This window comes from Urtica dioica, chromosome 6 (assembly GCF_054948205.1).
Source record: "Urtica dioica subsp. dioica isolate 48M chromosome 6, U.dioica_male_clone48M_v1_H2, whole genome shotgun sequence".
Taxonomy (NCBI): Eukaryota; Viridiplantae; Streptophyta; class Magnoliopsida; order Rosales; family Urticaceae; genus Urtica; species Urtica dioica.
Genome location: NC_142761.1, coordinates 40,874,413 through 40,893,472, shown reverse-complemented (window position 1 = coordinate 40,893,472; position 19,060 = coordinate 40,874,413). Strand labels below are relative to the sequence as shown.

General features: G+C 35.0%; 3 protein-coding genes across 3 annotated transcripts; 1 reads left to right on the top strand and 2 right to left on the bottom strand.

Annotated features, from left to right (window-relative positions):
• Positions 1–1,157: 1,157 nt before the first annotated feature.
• LOC149394172 (secreted RxLR effector protein 161-like) lies at positions 1,158–1,466 on the bottom strand. The gene has a single exon (XM_089618275.1). It carries the CDS (start codon positions 1,464–1,466, stop codon positions 1,158–1,160), a length of 309 nt encoding a protein of 102 aa, XP_089474401.1.
• Positions 1,467–4,639: 3,173 nt separating this feature from the next.
• Positions 4,640–6,091, bottom strand: LOC149394171 (putative xyloglucan galactosyltransferase GT11). The gene has a single exon (XM_089618274.1). The coding sequence runs from the start codon at positions 6,089–6,091 to the stop codon at positions 4,640–4,642; it is 1,452 nt and encodes a 483-aa protein (XP_089474400.1).
• A 9,745-nt stretch (positions 6,092–15,836) lies between these two features.
• Positions 15,837–18,547, top strand: LOC149394170 (RmlC-like cupins superfamily protein). Its single transcript, XM_089617711.1, has 7 exons — positions 15,837–16,162; positions 16,260–16,309; positions 16,399–16,437; positions 16,528–16,556; positions 16,675–16,737; positions 16,980–17,083; positions 17,519–18,547. Exons 1-7 carry the CDS (start codon positions 15,975–15,977, stop codon positions 18,000–18,002), a joined length of 957 nt encoding a protein of 318 aa, XP_089473837.1. The 5' UTR covers positions 15,837–15,974; the 3' UTR covers positions 18,003–18,547.
• The last annotated feature ends 513 nt before the right edge of the window (positions 18,548–19,060 follow it).

The following is a 19,060-nucleotide window of genomic DNA, read 5'->3' as shown; positions in this document are numbered from 1 at the left end:
AGTACATAACCTTCTCCATATAGGTCCTAGTGCTCAATGGTCCTCGTTTCCGCACACACGAACTGAGAGAGAGCCTAGTGCGGGTTATGTTAATGAATTACGTTCGCGATGTTGATTTTTCCAAGGGCCACGGTGTAATATATTTTACGCGTATGAACATGTAAAAACGGAAGAAAAAGGATTCGAGTTACCTCCCTCCATTGTCGTGTTTTCGGCTAGTTTTTTCTCGGTTCTTTTAAATTCCCACACTTACTCCGAGATGGTGTTCGTTTTTTGAATGTGTGAGTGATCTCAGAATATTCTTGTATTTATAAACCCCATAACCACACGACAATAATCCCATGATTATTGTCATAAAATATGTATATTGAATATGTATATGGACATCAATTTCGAGCATGGTTTTGGCCTCAAGTCACGGGTCAATATTTGGATCCGTAAATGGACCATGTATATGATAAGGATCTATCACAATTATAATCGTGATTAATAAAAAAATTCTTAGATTCTTACACTTGGTACATATAACACAATACTAACAAGTAACAAATAAAATATACAAATCATATCGATAGGTTCTCTATATACGAGTTTTATTTCTCATGTATTACAATATATCAAGCCCCTTAACTAATTATCATTTGTTCTTTTATAAATAAACCATAAAATAAACCATGTGTTTATTCTAGGTCAATAACGATGACATTTCTAGATAAATTAAAATGAATGTGCACAACTAGATGAGAAAATATAAAAGTAAATAAGAGTTTTATGAAAAACAAATATACCGTTCAATTAAAAGATTACATCATGGAACCAAGTCCTATGTTTTCTACTTGAATTTCTTTTGTGGCATGCCTTTAGTCAAACGATCGCCATAATCAACTCAATGCTAAAGAGTTGGATGTCCACATTATCATCTTTAACACGTTCTCTTATGGTTACATACTTGATGTCGATGTGCTTGTCTCGAACATTTTTGTTATTCTTACCATAAAGACACTAATTGAGTTGTCACTATACAATTTTAGTTTTCTAGAGATGCAGTTTACAACTCTAAGCCTATGTATGAAACTCTTCAACCAAATATCATGCGATCGATGTAGCTCAAAACAAGACACAAACTCCACCTCAATATTGGAAGTAGCAGTCAATTTCTATTTTGTGCTTCTCCAAGACACGGCTCCACCAGCTGGCATAAAAACATTTCTCGACATGGATTTTGTTGAAGCTGTGCATCCAGTGAAATCATCATGAAAGTAATCAATAACCTCCAATTCATCGGTCGGTCTGTACATAAGCATGTAGTCTTTTGTTTCTTGATGGTATCTCATAACCTTATTTGCAGCTTTCCAGTGGTCAACCAAGGTTTTATCCAATACTCCAACAACATATGTGATGTCAGGTATGGAAAACCTAAGCATAGGTAGGGCTTCATAGAGCAAAAGGTATGAAATATTCTTCATTTATTCCCTCTCAAGTTCATTCTTCGAACACTGGTCCAAACTGAACTTGTCACCTTTCACAATGGGTGCTACACTTGGTGAACAATCTTTCATCCGAAATCTTTCTAAGAATTTGTTGATATAGATCTCTTGAGACAAACCAAAAAGGCCATGTAACCTATCCCTATGGATCTTAATGCAAATGAAATAAGATGTCTTACCTATATCCTTCATATTAAAGTTAATCGAAAGAAATTCTTTCATCTCATATAGCAATCCATTATCATTAGTCGCCAACAAAATATCATCCACATATATAGCAAGCAAACATATCTTACTCCCACTAACCTTTTGGTATATACGATTAGCACGATGCTTGTTTCAAACGTAAATGGATTTTTTGAGCTTGCAAAATAAATGATCACCATCCCTAGGGGAGGATCCTTATGTTTGTTTCATGTAAACTATTTCCTCTAGATCCCCATTAAGGAAGACCGTTTTCACATTAATTTGTTATAGCTCAATATCAAAATGAGTTACTAATGTCATAATTAAGCTTCTACTGGATCTCGACCCACAGACTTGCAGCTCTTATACTCAGCTACATGATCATATATATACAAGTCGTGACTGGCTCTGCAAACCAACACAAGTCTTTCTAGCTTGTTTTCTCCTCACTGACACGCTTCCTGAAAAAAAAAACTCCCTATTAAGTTACCCATTTTGAGACTACTCCTGGTCAAGTACGCTTAACTTTTGAATACTAAAAGGATAGGTTCCTGACATCTATATGAGCTTCCGACGTCAAAACGGATTCCCAAGATTCGTCTTCTTTTTGGTCGTGGGATTTCAAACATCAAGAAAGAGGACTAGAAGACGACATAGGGTCGTGAGTCGGAGTCAGAGTATCAGTAGGTTTTTGGACAATATTGGACATCGAGGAGGTTGTGCGACAATAGATGAGGATGGACCGAGAGGTCAAAGGGTTAAGGAACGGTCAGAAAAGTGGTTATAAACAACGCTATATCTTTGCAATATGTTTGTTCATCAAGGGCACATTGAGACGACAAGATCGTCGGCGATATTTTTCTCTAAAAAAATGTTATTTATAGTAGTGTGAATGACGTTTCATGCCCCCGTATATTCAGTTGAAGATAAACCTCAAAAGATGTACATAGTTATCTAATTTAAAAGGGGGAAAAAGTTTATAATTTAAACTAAAATATAATTTGCAGGCTCTGCTCTGTATTTCTTCAAGATTTTCTGACATGTATATGTAGTAACGGCCAAATTAAAGGAGCGGAGATGAATAATTTCAAACTTACAAATCCAAAGAACTAAAATTTGTTAGAAGAGTACACAAATATCAAAATTCATGTATGTAGTAGTAGTACAGTTACATAATTCTTCCAAGTTTATCTTGGCAGCCTCGACACAATCTTCGAGGCAATTTCGCAGTCAAAGACACAGAGAATACAGCTCTATGTCTCGTTTTATCTTGGAGTTTGTATGTGAAATTGTCTATCTATTTTGTGAAGTTAGATGCAAGACGATGCTACAAGCTTTAGAGTGACACTCTTATTTTAGGGATTATTCCTATTCTATGACTTGTATGAAGATTTTGGACCAAAATCTACTAAACCCAAATAAATCCTAAACTATGACTACCTATTTTCACTAAATACAAAAATACCCTTACTTTTAATAATATTTGATTTTCTTTCTTATTTAATTATTTGACTTTCGTTTCGTTTTGGGTTCAGCTCTCTTCCACTCTCTCTTTTCGTTTTTCAGTTCGTCATCTTTGTTTTTTCAATTTGTCTTTTTAGTTTTGGGTTAGAGATTTTCATGAAAAAATTTGATCCTATTCAAAGTGTTTAAGTCATTGAATTTCTGTGGTTTTTGAAGTTAAAAAACAAAGAAAAACGATTCTCGAGATTCTGGAAAATTTTGAAAAGCATCTGAAAGTTTATGGGCTTTCGTTGAAGATTTATTGACATTGATGTCAATAAATATGAATTTTTATTGACATTAATGTAAATAAATCTTCAACGAAAACCCAGAAATTTTCAGAAACTTTTCAAAATTATCCAGAATCAAATATTCAACGAAAACCCAGAAACGTTGAAGATTTATTGACATTGATGTCAATAAATATACATTTTTATTGACATCAATGTCAATAAATCTTCAACGATTCTGGAAAATTCCTTTGAAGATTCTGGAAAATTCCTTTGAAGATTTATTGACATTGATGTAAATAAAAATGCATATTTATTGACATCAATGTCAATAAATCTTCAACGATTTTGGAAAATTCATTTGAAGATTAATCTTCAACGATTCTGGAAAATTCTTTTGAAGATTTATTGACATTGATGTCAATAAATATGCATTTTTATTGACATCAACGTCAATAAATCTTCAACGAAAACCCAGAAATTTTCAGAAACTTTTCAAAATTATCCAGAATCCCGAGAATCGTTTTTTCTTTGTTTTTTAACTTTAAAAACCACAGAAATTCTACGCGGAATCCATGGCGGGCTGTTCCGGTGGACACTTCGTTGTCGCCGCCGCCGGGATGGCCATGGGCTGCTCTCCGGCGGCCATGACCGTCGTTCCCAGGAGCTTTAGCGTCGAAGATTCCCAGGCTGCTCTCCGGGTTTTTGTAATGATGTTTTTTTCATAATATAAACTAAATAATTGTTTTTGTTTTATTAATTAACTAATAAAAATAAACTAAATATGAAGGATAAATATGTAATTACTCATTTCATTAAGTCATAGTTTAGGATTTATTTGGGTTTAGTAGATTTTGGTCCAAAATCATGGTACAAGTCATAGAATATGAATAATCCCCTTATTTTATCGAGTTTTGGTCATTTTTATGTTATGCATCTAGTGTGTGTGTGTGTTTTTTTTTTTTTTTTTTTTTTGGTTGTCTATTTTTCATGTGTTAAGTTGATAGAATTATGAGTTGACTATTTGAGGTACTCATAACTTTGAAAATTTTAGCTCTTTCCTTAGACAATTAATATAATATAGATTCTATTTCTCCAAAAAAAAGTAGTACTATTACATAAAATCTAGCAAAATCAATGCATAAAACTACTAAGCTACTAAATGAAAACATTAAATCTCAAAGCTATATATATATATATATATATAAAAAAATAAAAAATAAAAAAACCTTATCATTTTGTTCCAATTCCTTGCGTAGACTCTTTAACTCTCCGAAGCACATTATGGACAGCAATATCAAAAGCATCTCTAAAGCCTTTGGTCGCTGCGGTGGCCGGATTGGCATAAACCACCCTCGGAATCATCCGGATCACCTCCTCCCTCATGGCCGCCACCGCCTTCTCCGGGATCCGCCGGAGAACTTCTCCGACGGAGACGTTCCCGTCCCTAACATCAGCCTCGGGAACGTAAACCGAATACTTGGCGGGATCGGCCGGAAAGTGCCAGCTGTACTGCTCGTAAGCCGAGGCGGGGTGAAAGAACACGGGAACACAGCCGGCGATCACGGACTCGAAAGCCGACCGGCGAGTGAACGAGTCCCCCGGCGGCTGAACGCAGAATTTGGAGCCCGAAAGCGCCGCCATTATCGTGGCCGGGTTTTCGCAGTCCGTCCCGGTTTTGTCGCAACGCAAGAGCCGACACTGCTCCGGCGAGGCCTCGCATTGCTCGATGACGTGGCTCCTCATCGTCCCGTCCCTCGGCGCCCCCACGAAGGTGAAGAGACGGCCCCGCCGGGCCCGCCTCATCTTCCCCTGCCACGTCGCCACCTGGCGGGCCCCGGACGGGTGGAAGAACGTCGGGTAAGGGACGGCGAACTCTTTTCCGGATCCGGGGCCGGTGGTTGACTCGATTGTGAGCATCGTCATGTTGGCGGGGCCCGGGAGGAGCATCAGCCGGGAGCCCCATCCGCCGACGGCGGCCGGAGATCGCCGGAAGTCCCATGCAACTCTGCCTCCGACGACGAAATGGTCTTTCCCGGAGAAGCGCCGCCACTCCGGTCGCCGGACGAGCCACGCGGCGAGCCTCTCCGCCGGCGCGTCGCGAGCCGCGTTGTCGAATCGGCCCCAGAGGTGGCGGCCCACGTCCAGCCCGGCGTAGTAAGGGACGAAAACCGCGGCGGCGCGTGACGCGTCGCGCGTGAGGCACTCGTACCGTCTCATCCTCTCGTGGAATATGACTTCGAGAGAGAATTGGTTCGTCCTGTACCACCCTTTCCTCGCCGACCCGCCGTTGACTTTCGGACCGAACCCGCCATTGGTGAGGGCTTTGCAGAAGTCAACCCAGGCCGAGAGCGACTCGCAGTGGTCGAGAAGTCCGCGGTTGAACTCCGACGGAAGGTCGTCGTGGATGTAGATGTACTTTCCTTCGCACGTGTCGACGACTCTAGGGCTTCTTGGTGTTATAAGTCTCGTATTATTTATATTTCTACGAGTATTATTATTGCTGTGATGAACAGCGAAACCTAGACGATTATTATTATTATTATTGCTCAAAGAGGGACAACAATCGATGAAGGCGAAAGTGAAGTAGAACAAGGCATACGCAACGAATACGACGAACAACACAAACCCTCCTATTGAGATTGGCTTGCCGGGGAAAGTGATTCCCAGCGCTGATTTCTCCATTAATGTCGTTCGCTATATACTCGAGAGATTTTTGAGTGATCAGATCAATGTTAAAGAGACACACAACTACATATCGTTCATGATTTCTATACAGATAAAAAGGAAACTTCAAAAATGGATTTTGACAATATTTAAAATAAAAAAAAGGGAAAGATTATTAGTTTTGGCATGCATTTCTTTCTTTCCATTTTATAGAGATTGTAGTTTACGTGTCTTCATATTGAATCAAATCAATCAAACTTTCCCGGTTAATTATATATATTTATATTTTTTTCAATTTGTTTACATAAATAATCGTTTTTGGCATTATATATGGATTACACAATAAATTCATTCCTACGTTATGATACGTGCTTTTAACAATTGCACGTTTGGTATATACACTTTTCTCTCTCTTTCGAATTTTTAGAAACTGCTCTTATTGGTTGATGTATTGATCGGGTCTCTATTAGAGAGTAATTTTTAAACTATTTAGAATTGTGATCAATTTTCAACAATGTTTTTTCATGGTTTCATGTAGCATAAGATTGCCATTCAAATTTTATAGCATGCCTTTGTGTTTGTTCACGTTTATTTAAACTAAAATCGTTTAGTTGGACTTTATCAAGGGCATTTTTAAAGGAAATTTATCATTTATAAACAAAAGTGGCCATAATCATATAAAAGAGCCCTGACAGAGGTCGGTACCTCATTTAAACAAATAAATGTCCTGAAATAAAAATGAGAAGCAGAAGACAAATAGATCGATAAGAACAAAGGAGACAAAGGTTTATTCGACCAAGTAATGTCATACCTCGTCAAGAACTCCCTTGGACTCTGATAAGTGCAATTCATTCACACTTATCTCTATTCTTTAATACGACGATCAACGCTTCTTCTTAGGTTATTTAATAGTTTTTTGTAGTTTTTAGTAATTTTCAAGTACAAGAGAGCAAGAGAGGATTGTGATGTGAAAACGAGAGAAATCGGAGCTTAAATGCACAAGAAACAGCCCCCGGAAGGCAAAGTCAAACTTGCATAAAGTCAACACCAACCTCGCACGTCGCGCATGACTCAAAGCGCGATGTGCTAGAGGAAATCAGAGTACGCGACGCGCAATATCATGATCGCGCCGCGTAATGTCACCAAGGATCTCTGATCTAATCGCGATTGATGCGCAAAACACCATGCGTCACACACAACCAAAGTGCGACGCGCTCAAGCCCACAAAGCGACGTACGCGGTGACGAAGCCAACTTTTTAAAGAGCGCGTCCAAGAGCTAACCTCAGCCCTTGGATCCTATCCAATGGCCCATACCATAAGGTCTCTTAATTGGGTCTAAGTTCATCAATATCTCATACATTACACACTACTCCATAGTTTTAGATCTAGACCCATATATATTCTTAGAGAGAGGAGCCATTGGAGATCTCTTAGAGTGAAGAAGAAGAAGCAGAATAATAAGGAGGATGAGGAGGCGGAAGTGACAACCCTCCTCATCCTTATCATCAACCTCACTCTTTGTTATCCATTTTCCTATACTGTTTCTTTGTTTCCATCTTTGTAGAACTCGTTTACTTGTTTCTAAGTTTCTTGCTTGTTCTTTATGTTCTTGAGTTTTGGATCTTGGATTTGAGTTTGGATCATGGTTGCTTTATTTTTTTTTATCTTGTTTTTATGTTCATTTGAGTATTGTTGCTATTGAATCTTGATTTTGGATATTGAATAGAGTATATTTTGATTTTGCTTTTGAATATCATGTCTTTTTACTTTCTAGTTCTCTTGTTTTTGCTTATTGTCATTTTGCTTTGCTTATATATATCGTGAGTAGTTAGATCTTTTGAGGTACATAATGTAGTTGGTGATTTGATGATGGTTGGTTCATAGAAAATCGAGTTATTTTTCATGAGGGAAAGAAGAAGAAATCTATGGGAATGTCGGTATACCGTCATCTCTAGTTAGTGTAGCTAACTAATTAGTGAATCTCTAGGCAAGTTTTGAAACCAAGAGGTAATAAACATGCGAGCTCTTCCATTCCCGTCACAAATCTACTTAGATCTAAAGAAAGACTAGAGGATCAGTGTAGTCGTTTGAATCCCGGGTGTATTGCGATTGTTTGTTTTAATAAGATCCAAGTCGAGAGGTGAAAGTTTGTCAACCAATTAGGTCCTTAAAGACTCAAGAGAGATTAGCGGATAATTTCGAGGGGTAGGACTAAGCTTTCCGTTCTAACCCGATTTACACGTGAGCCCAATAACCAACCACTTCATTGAACTAACGAAGTCATGTCCCTTGCTTTTATCATATTTGTTTAAAACATCTTTTAGCTCTCTGTTTAGTAATATTACTCACAATACAATTCAAAACCCCCAACTTTTATTGTTCTTATTTTTATACTCAAATTCGAAAGAAATTAGGTAACTCTTGATATATCGAAACATCTAGTCTTCGTGGGATCGATAACTCGTGCTTTAAGTATGTATATTACTTGACAACATTCGTGCACTCTTGATGTGTGTGTAGAGTGAAATCTCCACTTCAGGCCCTCTTCAACAGAGATATTCTATAATTCTTGAAACGAGCAAGGAACACTGCCGATAATAGGCATGAGCTGAATCCTACGCAACCGTCAAAAGCTCGAGGGACTCAAGCCTGACACGAGACCAAGCAGAACTGATCCCTCAAAACATTAACATTTTGTTATTAAAGAGGGACGGTAAAATAAAACGCCAAGATGAATAAATCATCTGAGGAACTAAAAAAAAACCACCCTACATGGCGGACAAAACATCAAAAGCCAGTTCTATACTAAATCAACCAGCACAGAGATAACTAAAACATAACATGAGCTAAATAACTAACAAATTAAAACAACAAGTAGATAAAAAAAACTAACAAAACAAAAAAAATAAAAGGTCCATTCCCCTTTTCCACCTTCAGGATACCTACCAACCCATTCCGGAGACTTCATTGGAAACACCCCGGCCAGAGCAGGTCCAAGCCCACCACCTTGGTCTTTGTCGTCGACGATTCAAGGACCCATTTGCTGAAGCCCACTTGTGCTAGACCTCTAACTGAACCGGAGAAGAAGGAACAAAACTCCACGCACCATTGAAGCCGTGCGATACTCGGGAAGGGGACCACCGGAACTGCGATGCCAATGCGAAGCAGAAAAAAGGTGATCACCCACCCTTCGGGTTGGAGTCATGCCGAAATCCAGGTCTTAGGGGAGGCGGCGGCACTCGAAATCTAAGTTTTCTTTTGAGAGTAAACTCGAGAAGGAGAGAGAAAAGAATTATTTTTTACGTGCTTATTTCCAAGGGAATTTTTTTTAAACTACTAGTATGATCGATTAAGACGGATTATAATGAAGAAGTATAAGGGATCGATAAGCTTTGACAAAAGACTGAGAAGAGGTCATGGAGTGTCACGTCTTTAAAGTGACCCTAATGCTCTTCATGCTCCCTTAAGAACCTATCGTTAAGCGATACTATTAGGAACTTTTAAATAAGGTTAATTAGAGGGACTTAATTCTAAACTAAGCAAACAAAGTTTAAATTGATAGCATCAATCGCTCTAATTCATTTTTATAGGATTTATAATGAGATTAGTAGATTCAAAATGAATATCTTATACGTGTTTCAAGTCTGAAAATTACCCTACCTACCTTTTTGAAATAACATTATGATAATACCTCCATTTCATTTTTATTGAAAAAAAAAATCAAGAATGCCTTGTTTTACTATTTTTTTTTATCTTCTTTTACATTTGTTTCAACTGATTTACCATATTCAAAATTCAAAAAAAATTCTTAGATTCAAGAAATATAGGAATAAAACCTTTTTTGGTTTCCTGCCCAAGGCCTCGATTTAGTCAAGCCGCCTCTGATCAAAATTCTAGTGGAATAGTGAGTTTAGTTTGGTCTCCGCATTGATCGCATGGTGATGATGAAATACTGCTTCAGCAACTATTCACGGCATTCTTTGTGGAAAGTTTGTATGATTTCAATAGCACCGATATATCTTCAAAGATAGATTAAGGGGATATAATCCGGTTGTCACCTAGCCTCCGATTGCACAATTTCGGGTATGTCCTTTATTTTGAAATGTTGGGGCAGTTCACAATTGAGAAATTGGATTTGCATCATTGAGAATGTCACTCGGGGGCAGGGCAAGATCATGTGGGTGAGGCGAGCCTAATCGCCTTGGGGTTGGGTTTGCTCTGCCGAGCCAAGTAATTGGATTCTTTTTTTTATGTCCTTTTCGTAGTCATTAGACCCTCGTCTTTTGGCATCAAGAAAAATGACGAAATAACACCTGGTATGCCCATATTTGTTGTAGTGACAATTGATTACCAAATTATTAATTTTTTTCTTCTTTTATCTTTGCAGGTATACTCAGATATTTTTTTTTCTCTTACCTTATGAACTAGGCTTTTAATTTAATAACTTTGTGGTCGTCGAAACTCTACTCAAATACTCGAACCGATGTCTAAATTTAGGTGTATTTGAAAATATAATTGTACAACACTCGTTGGTGAATAACATGTCCAATGGTCAATGACTCAATGGTGGCTCGATCTTAGGTACATTAGAGATGAAAAATATAACTGTACAACACTCGTTGGCGAGGTTATTCATCTTAGGTTGGATCTTATTATTTTAGATCGGCGTTAGTTAGAATATTTTGTACCCTAATACAATATTAAGTAAGCGTAAACCTATAAATTATTAATAAGATTTATTCCAAAATCAACTCTCTTTTATAAATATCTCGTAACCGTATACGAATTCACCTTTTTCAAGTGTAAAAAAAGGTACATATGGATATTATTCCATAATATTTAGTACCTTACTTTGGAGGAGGCCAATCCCAATATATTGTTATGTATCCATAGACAAACTAAACATGTGAATAAAGATCAGCTCTTACATAATGCCACGTCATCATGACCTGATATTGTTTGTTTGTTGCCGTCTAATCTTATGTTATTTCTCCGAATGCTGAACCATTTTGAACAAAACAATATCTAAATCCAAAGCCATATGTTGATGTATATCTAGTAGTGCAACGCTGAGAGAAAATCAATATATTTTTTCTAGTACTGAAATTCATCTCTACTTTGACCAAGTTCCTTCGCGTGCTTTACTTGGCCTATTCACATCTTTGGTTCTGGTCTGTGCCAAAACAAAAAAAAAGACTAGGTTCCATTTCTTTCTTTCTTTCTTTTTTTCTTTTTCGGACCATACTTTTTGTCGTATAATAAATTTGTGTATGCTAGTTAGTTATTTTAAATGTCAACATGTCTTGAATATAATTTATTGTAAATTTTGGTGTTCACATCTCTATGTACCTCATTATTAAAAGATTGTGTTTGAAAGAACATATTATATGTTGGCTCTGTATTCTTCCATTTTGTACACCGTTTGGATGGATATCTTGGACCATTTCATATCCTTTTCGCTAGAATTAATAAATGCAATATATTAATAACTTTTTAGGTGACGTCAAGCTCATGTCACGTGTTACACAATGTAGCTTGAATCGCAAATGACAAATTTCATTGACTTAGTAGGCGTATATCTATTAACTGCATCGGTCATGTATGATCTAAATAAGAGTAAGCTGTCTACTTATTGAGATATCTACAAGTCAATATTTATATTAATATTTCTTCATTAAAATAAAGTTGAAATATCTTTATTGATTACATTTTGCAGTTCTTGTCATTGTGTCTTTGTTACGTACATGAGTGATTAGATGTTCAAAAACATTATATTCATTTTGTGGTAGAAAATCCTTGGTGTTTATTTTATTCTTGTTTGGGAGGAAAATTTCAGGAAAATAATAATATAAAATATGGATACAAAAAATGTAGAATTAAATTACGGAACACATTTTCTTTTAGAAGATATATATGGATTTTCATGACTTAGTAGGTTACAGTCCATGTGAGAGTCCTTGTTAAAGAAAAATAGATATAAATTTTAAATTTTAAATATTTTTTTGTCTTTTAAAATTTGAATGTTTTGTAAATTTCTATTTATTAAACACGGCTAAAAATTAAAATACACATAGGAAAAGTGGGTAATTACCGTTGACAAAACTAATTGTCTCGCTATAAGTTTTGAATTGATACCGAGTTTATTGAAAATGATGGTCTAAATTACGAGTTGTGCATGTTTGAGATTTAATGAAAATTTGTTATATATATAAAATTATGATTGTTAAGCTTAGTATTCATTAAGAAATTGAAAATTAAAATTGTATTCAAAATTTGAATTTACAATCCTAAGAAATCCATTTCAACTATTTCGTTTTATAATTTTAAGTATTTAATATTTTATCCATTTATTTGTTCTAAACAAATCAAAACATGAATAAGAATAACGGGGTTTATCTTCCTTAACTGCCTTCTATAATTTTACCCATAATTTAAAACAAAAATTAAATTTCACTCAACTTTCCTCACTACAACATACTGCATTTTTAGATGCAACACTTGTTTCGTCTAATCTCATACGTACATGACGCGTCTATTATGAGAGTAGCTATACAACTTTGGACCAACACCAATCGCGTCTAAGACCTCGAATCAAATATTAGTAAGACACGGTTTGTCGTGTTTAAATAACAGGCATGAATTTAGACTAACTAGATTTTCGACCTTAGAATGTTTAAATTTGAATGTCTACAGTTCTAGATTCTCAACATTTTTTTTCCTTTTAAATGTGTAATGTTTACAGTGATATGAATCGTCTAGCACCATGTTGGTTAGGTCACGATGACCGAAATAATTTGATCCGATTTTATTAGAACAATTTTACCTCAGAAATTCAAAGCGCGAGATATCCAATCAGATATCTCAATGGTAGAAAATAGCAGATAAGAATAAAATTAAGATGAGAGCCTTGAGAGGAAAGGATAAGAAGAAAAAAAAAGTAGTTGTGAAATAGGGAATGACTCATAAATGTATAATATATAATGACGTTTTAACTGATATTTTCAACTAAATAGTGATTCATTTACTGTAAGTATTGCAGTTACTTACGTTCTTAATTAATATTTTTCCAATACATTTTAGGATCGTTCTAAAATGTTGCTTAATTAATGTCGTTTAATAAAAGAAAGTTTAGATTAATTTTCTTAAATACCAAACTAAAATAAAATTAATCTGATAAATAATTATTCTAGTTTAGTCTAATGAGTATAAATCATATACATTTCAAATTTCGTACATTAAACCATATACATTTCGACTTTGTATTTTGATTCTTCCGCCCAAGGTCTTCTACACTGATGAGCCTTATTTTTTTTCAAGAATCTTAGATATCCTCGCTCCTAACTCAACATTTAACTTATCACTAGTCAACGGTTATTTGTTAGTGTTTGGAGCCTAATCAGTCGCCGAGCTAACGAGCCATAACTTTTCGACGATAATTCGCGGATCGACCTGTCCCGAGGGTCGTAGGGGACAGGGCTCCCTGGGCGAAAATTTATTGTAAGATTTATTAGTTGAGAATATATTGAGAATTTCAAGTCCGTTTGTTAGTCCTAGTGTTTCCTTTATTAATATCCTATGCGTCGATTGTCTCTGTAGAGCGCAAGAGAGTTGAAAAACATTTTTTTCTCCCGAATTTTGGTTTAGTGAGAATCTGCAATGACAAAGTGGATGTAGTTTCCGCATTGAAAGTGAACGACTATAAATTTATGTGTGTTATTTATTTTGTTGTGTATTTTATGTTTTTCAATTTTAGATCGGATTTAAGGATCGAATTCTAACATTGTTTACTAAAAATCTTTATAAAATACATTCTGATGTGCTTAAGCGTGAACAAAAGGTTTTTTTGCCTTGCTATCATTATTGATCTTATCCCGTTGAAACTCCCACATATGTTTTCGAGTAATATTTCACACTTTGGACTAATCTTAAAATTACTTCTTGTCCAGTGTTGAAGCCCTTTCCAATTAGCCACATGTAAGCATTTGCATCCTCGGTCTTTATTAACTCGGATTCTGCTTCATATCAAGGTCACGAGTTTGGCAGAGCTTGTATAGAAATTAGCCGAAATACTACTTGTTCAATAGGCTATGTAGATGAGCTTGTGACCAAATAGCCCAAGTATATGAGCTTGTATAGTTATACTATGTTGTTCAAGTAGTACACGTCACCAACATTGTAACCTAGTTCATGTTTAAATATCACATTCACACCCATTAAAACGACTTTAATATGTGATCTCCAAATACCATTAAAATCGTCTTGGCTAAACCAAAATCTCAAACAAACAGCATTTGTTTTTTTACTTACCGTAACAACCACTTCGACGTACTGGTCCTTGGTGCAGAAGAAAAATTCGCTAAACCTCTCTCCGCTTTAAATTTCAACGTCGCATAAGCTTTCGTCTTCGCATGAGATTTCTCCCACGAGACATCGACGTAATACTAGTTTTCTTTGCGCGTTCCTTTTTCGACGGTGATATCTTCGACGGAGTACTTTGTCGGTGATTTCTCTTTTAATTTTGTCATTCTCAATTTTTGGGTTTTAATTACTTCTAATTTGCTTTCAATTTTTATGTTATTCAAAAGATTTTTTTTTTGTTTGTTTAAAGTTCTTCGTATTTTAAGATTTCGATTTTGATTTAATATAATTTTACTGTTTTATTTTGAGTTCGATATCAATGTTTTATTATATATTTTTTTAATTCTAAAAGAAATTACAAGTTTACGAAAATACCCTTATTTTTTATATCACATGAGAAAAACGTGCAAATTTAACTGTTGGTTTCGTAAAAAAAAATATTAGGACTAAAATTATAGAAAAAAAAATACCTCTTCTATCCCTTGTTGTTTTATCGAAATGCCGCATTTATTTTCACAGTTTTTAGTAATATCAAAAGTATCTCTTAAGATTTTTATTAATATCAATTATATAACTAAAATAGATTTACCTGTCAAAATCCTCCTTTTTTGTAATATTTTGTCCATTTTCAGATTTATTTTTTCAAAATAGGCCAAAATGCCATAACTTTAAATGTTAATATTATTAATATTTTTTTTTTAAAAAATATGATATAAAATAATAATATTTTAATTTAGGTAATTTTGGCTCATTTCAAAAAATTAAATCTGAAAAAGGTGACAAAATTTTACGAAAATGAAAGATTTTGATAGGTAATTATATGTTTTAAAGTATATAATTGATATTAATAAGAATCTTCAAGGATATATTTTATATTATTAAAATTGTGAGAACAGCATTTCAATAAAACATAAAGAATAGATATGACATTTTACCAAAAACAAAATACTCAAAATTCAAGGTAAACTAACGATTTTAAAGATCGAGTGGCCAGTTGTGAATTATTATAGCTACTATTTTACATAATGATAAAAATAATCTTTAATTCTTAAAAAATTACATCTCATTTCTCCTTAATATAACGTCTTTTTAAAAAAAATTTACACCATCATTATTACAACTATAAAAGATATGAGTAATAATAAAAAAATAAAATAAAATAAAAAACTATTTTTCAATTATGTTTATTTTTTGCTATGTTCTATATTTGCTTCTAGAACATCACCACCATATAGCATATAAAGCTATAAAACTCATCATCTCATCACGGTGACAGGCGGTTGACGTCACGGCCATCATTGGTCGATGAAAGGCGAAAGTGGGTCCCACCTCATATTTTCCTCACGCCTCCAACTTCCATCTTCCCTCATGTTAGAGAGAGAAAAAAAAATCACAACCAACCCCAAAAAAACTCGAAACAAAAACCTTCTCTCTCTAATTCTCTCTCTCCTTTCCTTGTGTGTATATATATAGGACACGAGAGTCCATATTCAAATACACACACAAAAAAAAAAAAACAATATATTATAAAACAGACGTTTCATGAGAAGAAGCATTATTACTACAACAAAGTCGTTTCTAATTAGCAGAGTAGCATCGCCAAAGATAACAATTAGTTGCAGAAACGCCATGTCTGAATCAGATAATAGACAAAGATTGGTTGTCAAGAAAGTCCTTGCCAGGCTTCAACGTGAAGGCGAAGGAGCTGTTGTAAGGAGAGGGATAGGAAGGTAATTTCATTCTCATTTTTTGTCTCTAAAAAACAATCCGGAGACCTTTGACTTTTTCTTCTTGTTAATATTTTGCCATTTTGTATTATTTCCTCAGGGGTGACCTGAGAAACTTGGACCCCTTTCTCTTGCTTGATGATTTTTCAGGTACACAATTCTTCTCTTACTTTTATTAATATTTCAATAATTAAAATTGAATTTGTTTGATTGAGTTATGCATTTTGGTAAAATTGCAGTGAGTCCACCGGCTGGTTTTCCTGATCATCCTCATAGAGGTTCTGTATTTATTCCATCTCTTGTATTTATTTATTTATTTACTTGATTATTTGTCTCACTTTCATCTATTTTGATGTGCATGGGTTCAGGTTTTGAGACCGTGACATACATGTTACAGGTAAAATCCTTTTAAAAAAAAAATTAATTACTCTGACAAACAAATCTTATTATCACTATTCTGTTCTTTTTTTTTTTTTTAATGATTTTAATTATGTTTTTGGTGTGTGGGATTTTAGGGAGGCATCACTCACCAGGACTTTGCTGGGCACAAAGGTACAATCAGAACAGGGGATGTTCAGGTAATTAGTAAATTTGTTGTCTCTTTTTCATGCAAAAAAAAAAAGTAACAATATAACAGGAAGTACAAATAAATTTAATTTCCCTTGTTTTAATTGGTCACTAGTGCTTCCCCATTGACCAACAACACCTTAAAATAAAAAAATAAATCAAATATAATAATAAAAAAACAAAAAACAAAAAAACTTGAGAATGAATAATTAGTCTGTTGGCTCAGTATTTCTTATTTTCACATGATGTGCAGTGGATGACAGCAGGTAGAGGAATAATCCACTCCGAAATGCCTGCTGGTGAAGGACCCCAGTTGGGATTGCAACTTTGGATCAATCTCTCTTCTTCTGATAAAATGTAAGCACCAAATTATATAATTAAATAAAAATATTTTCCTACGTCAACACCTAAAATAAAAACACATCACACCATATTTAAAATAAATTCACAAATTTGTTGCAACTATCATATTCCCCTACCTCCTAAAATTCAAAACAATATTTTATTTTATTTAAAAAATAACCCATCAGGCAACAATAAATTAAATAAAATAAAATTTCTATTTAGTTAATTAATTTAACGCGAATTTGGTGGACTATTATTTTAACATGCCCCTTCAAAATTTATGTAATTTTGTAGTAGGGAAAATAAAATAAAAATCATATCCATAGTTAGCATGTGTTGATGATGGTAGAAAAACGTGCTAAAAAAATGATTTGTAACGTGTCCAAATCAACATTTTATTTTTTTTTTTTTGTAAAAAAAATATTTATTTACATAATAAAAATTCAGGATTGAGCCAAACTATCAAGAGCTCTCAAGTGAGGACATACCAATGGCAGAGAGCGATGGGGTTCAAGTGAGAGTGATAGCCGGCGAGTCAATGGGAGTAAGGTCACAGGTCTACACAAGAACGCCCACAATGTTCCTCGATTTCACTTTGGGCCCAAAAGCCCAGGCCCAACAAGAAATCCCCGAGTCGTGGAATGCCTTCGTGTACGTAATCGAAGGCGAGGGCATTTTCGGGACTCCAAGCTCGTCCCCTGTTTCGGCCCACAACGTCGTCGTTTTGGGCCCTGGAAATGGGCTTTGCTTTTGGAACGAGTCTTCGGGCCCATTGAGGTTTGTGCTGATCGGAGGACAGCCATTGAACGAGCCTGTGGTCCAACACGGTCCTTTTGTGATGAACACTCAGGCTGAGATTGAGCAGACCATTGAAGACTATTACTACTCGAAGAATGGGTTTGAGATGGCCAAGCAATGGAGTTCCCAATGAGTGGATGATTTTAAAGAATGTTTTTTTTAAGAAGTTGAAAAATAAAAATATAGCATGTCTTTGTCAGTGACGTCACTATCTTTTATTTTATCCACGAGTGCAGTGCAGTTGAGAAGGGGAAAGAGAGAATTGTTGGTGAATTTGGAGAATGAATATTTGCTTCTAGAAGGTTTGAGAACAAAGTTTGTAAAATGGGATGTCATATGGCTAATTATTATTTTAGGCTATATATAGCTAAAAGTCATTGACGGGCCAGCTTATTGTCTTAGATTATCTCCTGTTCTATTCTTCTTCTTTTCTTTTCTTTCTTTCTTTTTTTTTTACTTTTTTTCTTTTTTTGGTTGTTGGTTGGTTTTATTGTTGATGTGGTAGTTGATGATTAGAATTTGATTATTTTTGTTTTTCTTGGTTGGGATTCGTTTTTGGTGATTCTTTTTCCTTTTTATAAATGGCATCAAATAGTGGATGGAAAGGTAGTGAGGAGAATTTGCGTTCTTTTCATTGCTCTATCTTATTTAGTTTTAGTTTACTATTTTATTTCTTCATAGTTCCTTTTCCCTCACTTGTTGAGTTCGGTTTACAATCATATCTAACACCCACGATTGACATATAAAATGCAATTGCTCAAGCCACTACATATAGGAGAGAGAGAGAGAGAGAGAGAGAGAGAGAGAGAGAGAGAGAGAGAGAGAGAGAGAGAGAGAGAGAGAGAGAGAGAGAGAGAGAGAGAGAACAAATTCTTTATGAGAAAGAGCTCATGAAAACGTCTCATACTCTCATAAGCAAATTAATTCAAAAATATATCAAAAGATAAAAGATTTTATGTTGACTTCATTAATGAATGGTTATCGCCTTAAATAAGATCCCGAATATAATTGAGAACTCTTAGGCCATCAATATTTGTTCAAACTAATAAAAACAAATCAACATTATTGAAATTATTGACAATCTTATGAAGACCGAGAGGGCAAAATAAAATTTTAACTTCACTTAAATCATTCGCTACTTTCGACATTTGAGGGATGCAAAAAAAGAAAAAAAAATTGTTATTAACACCT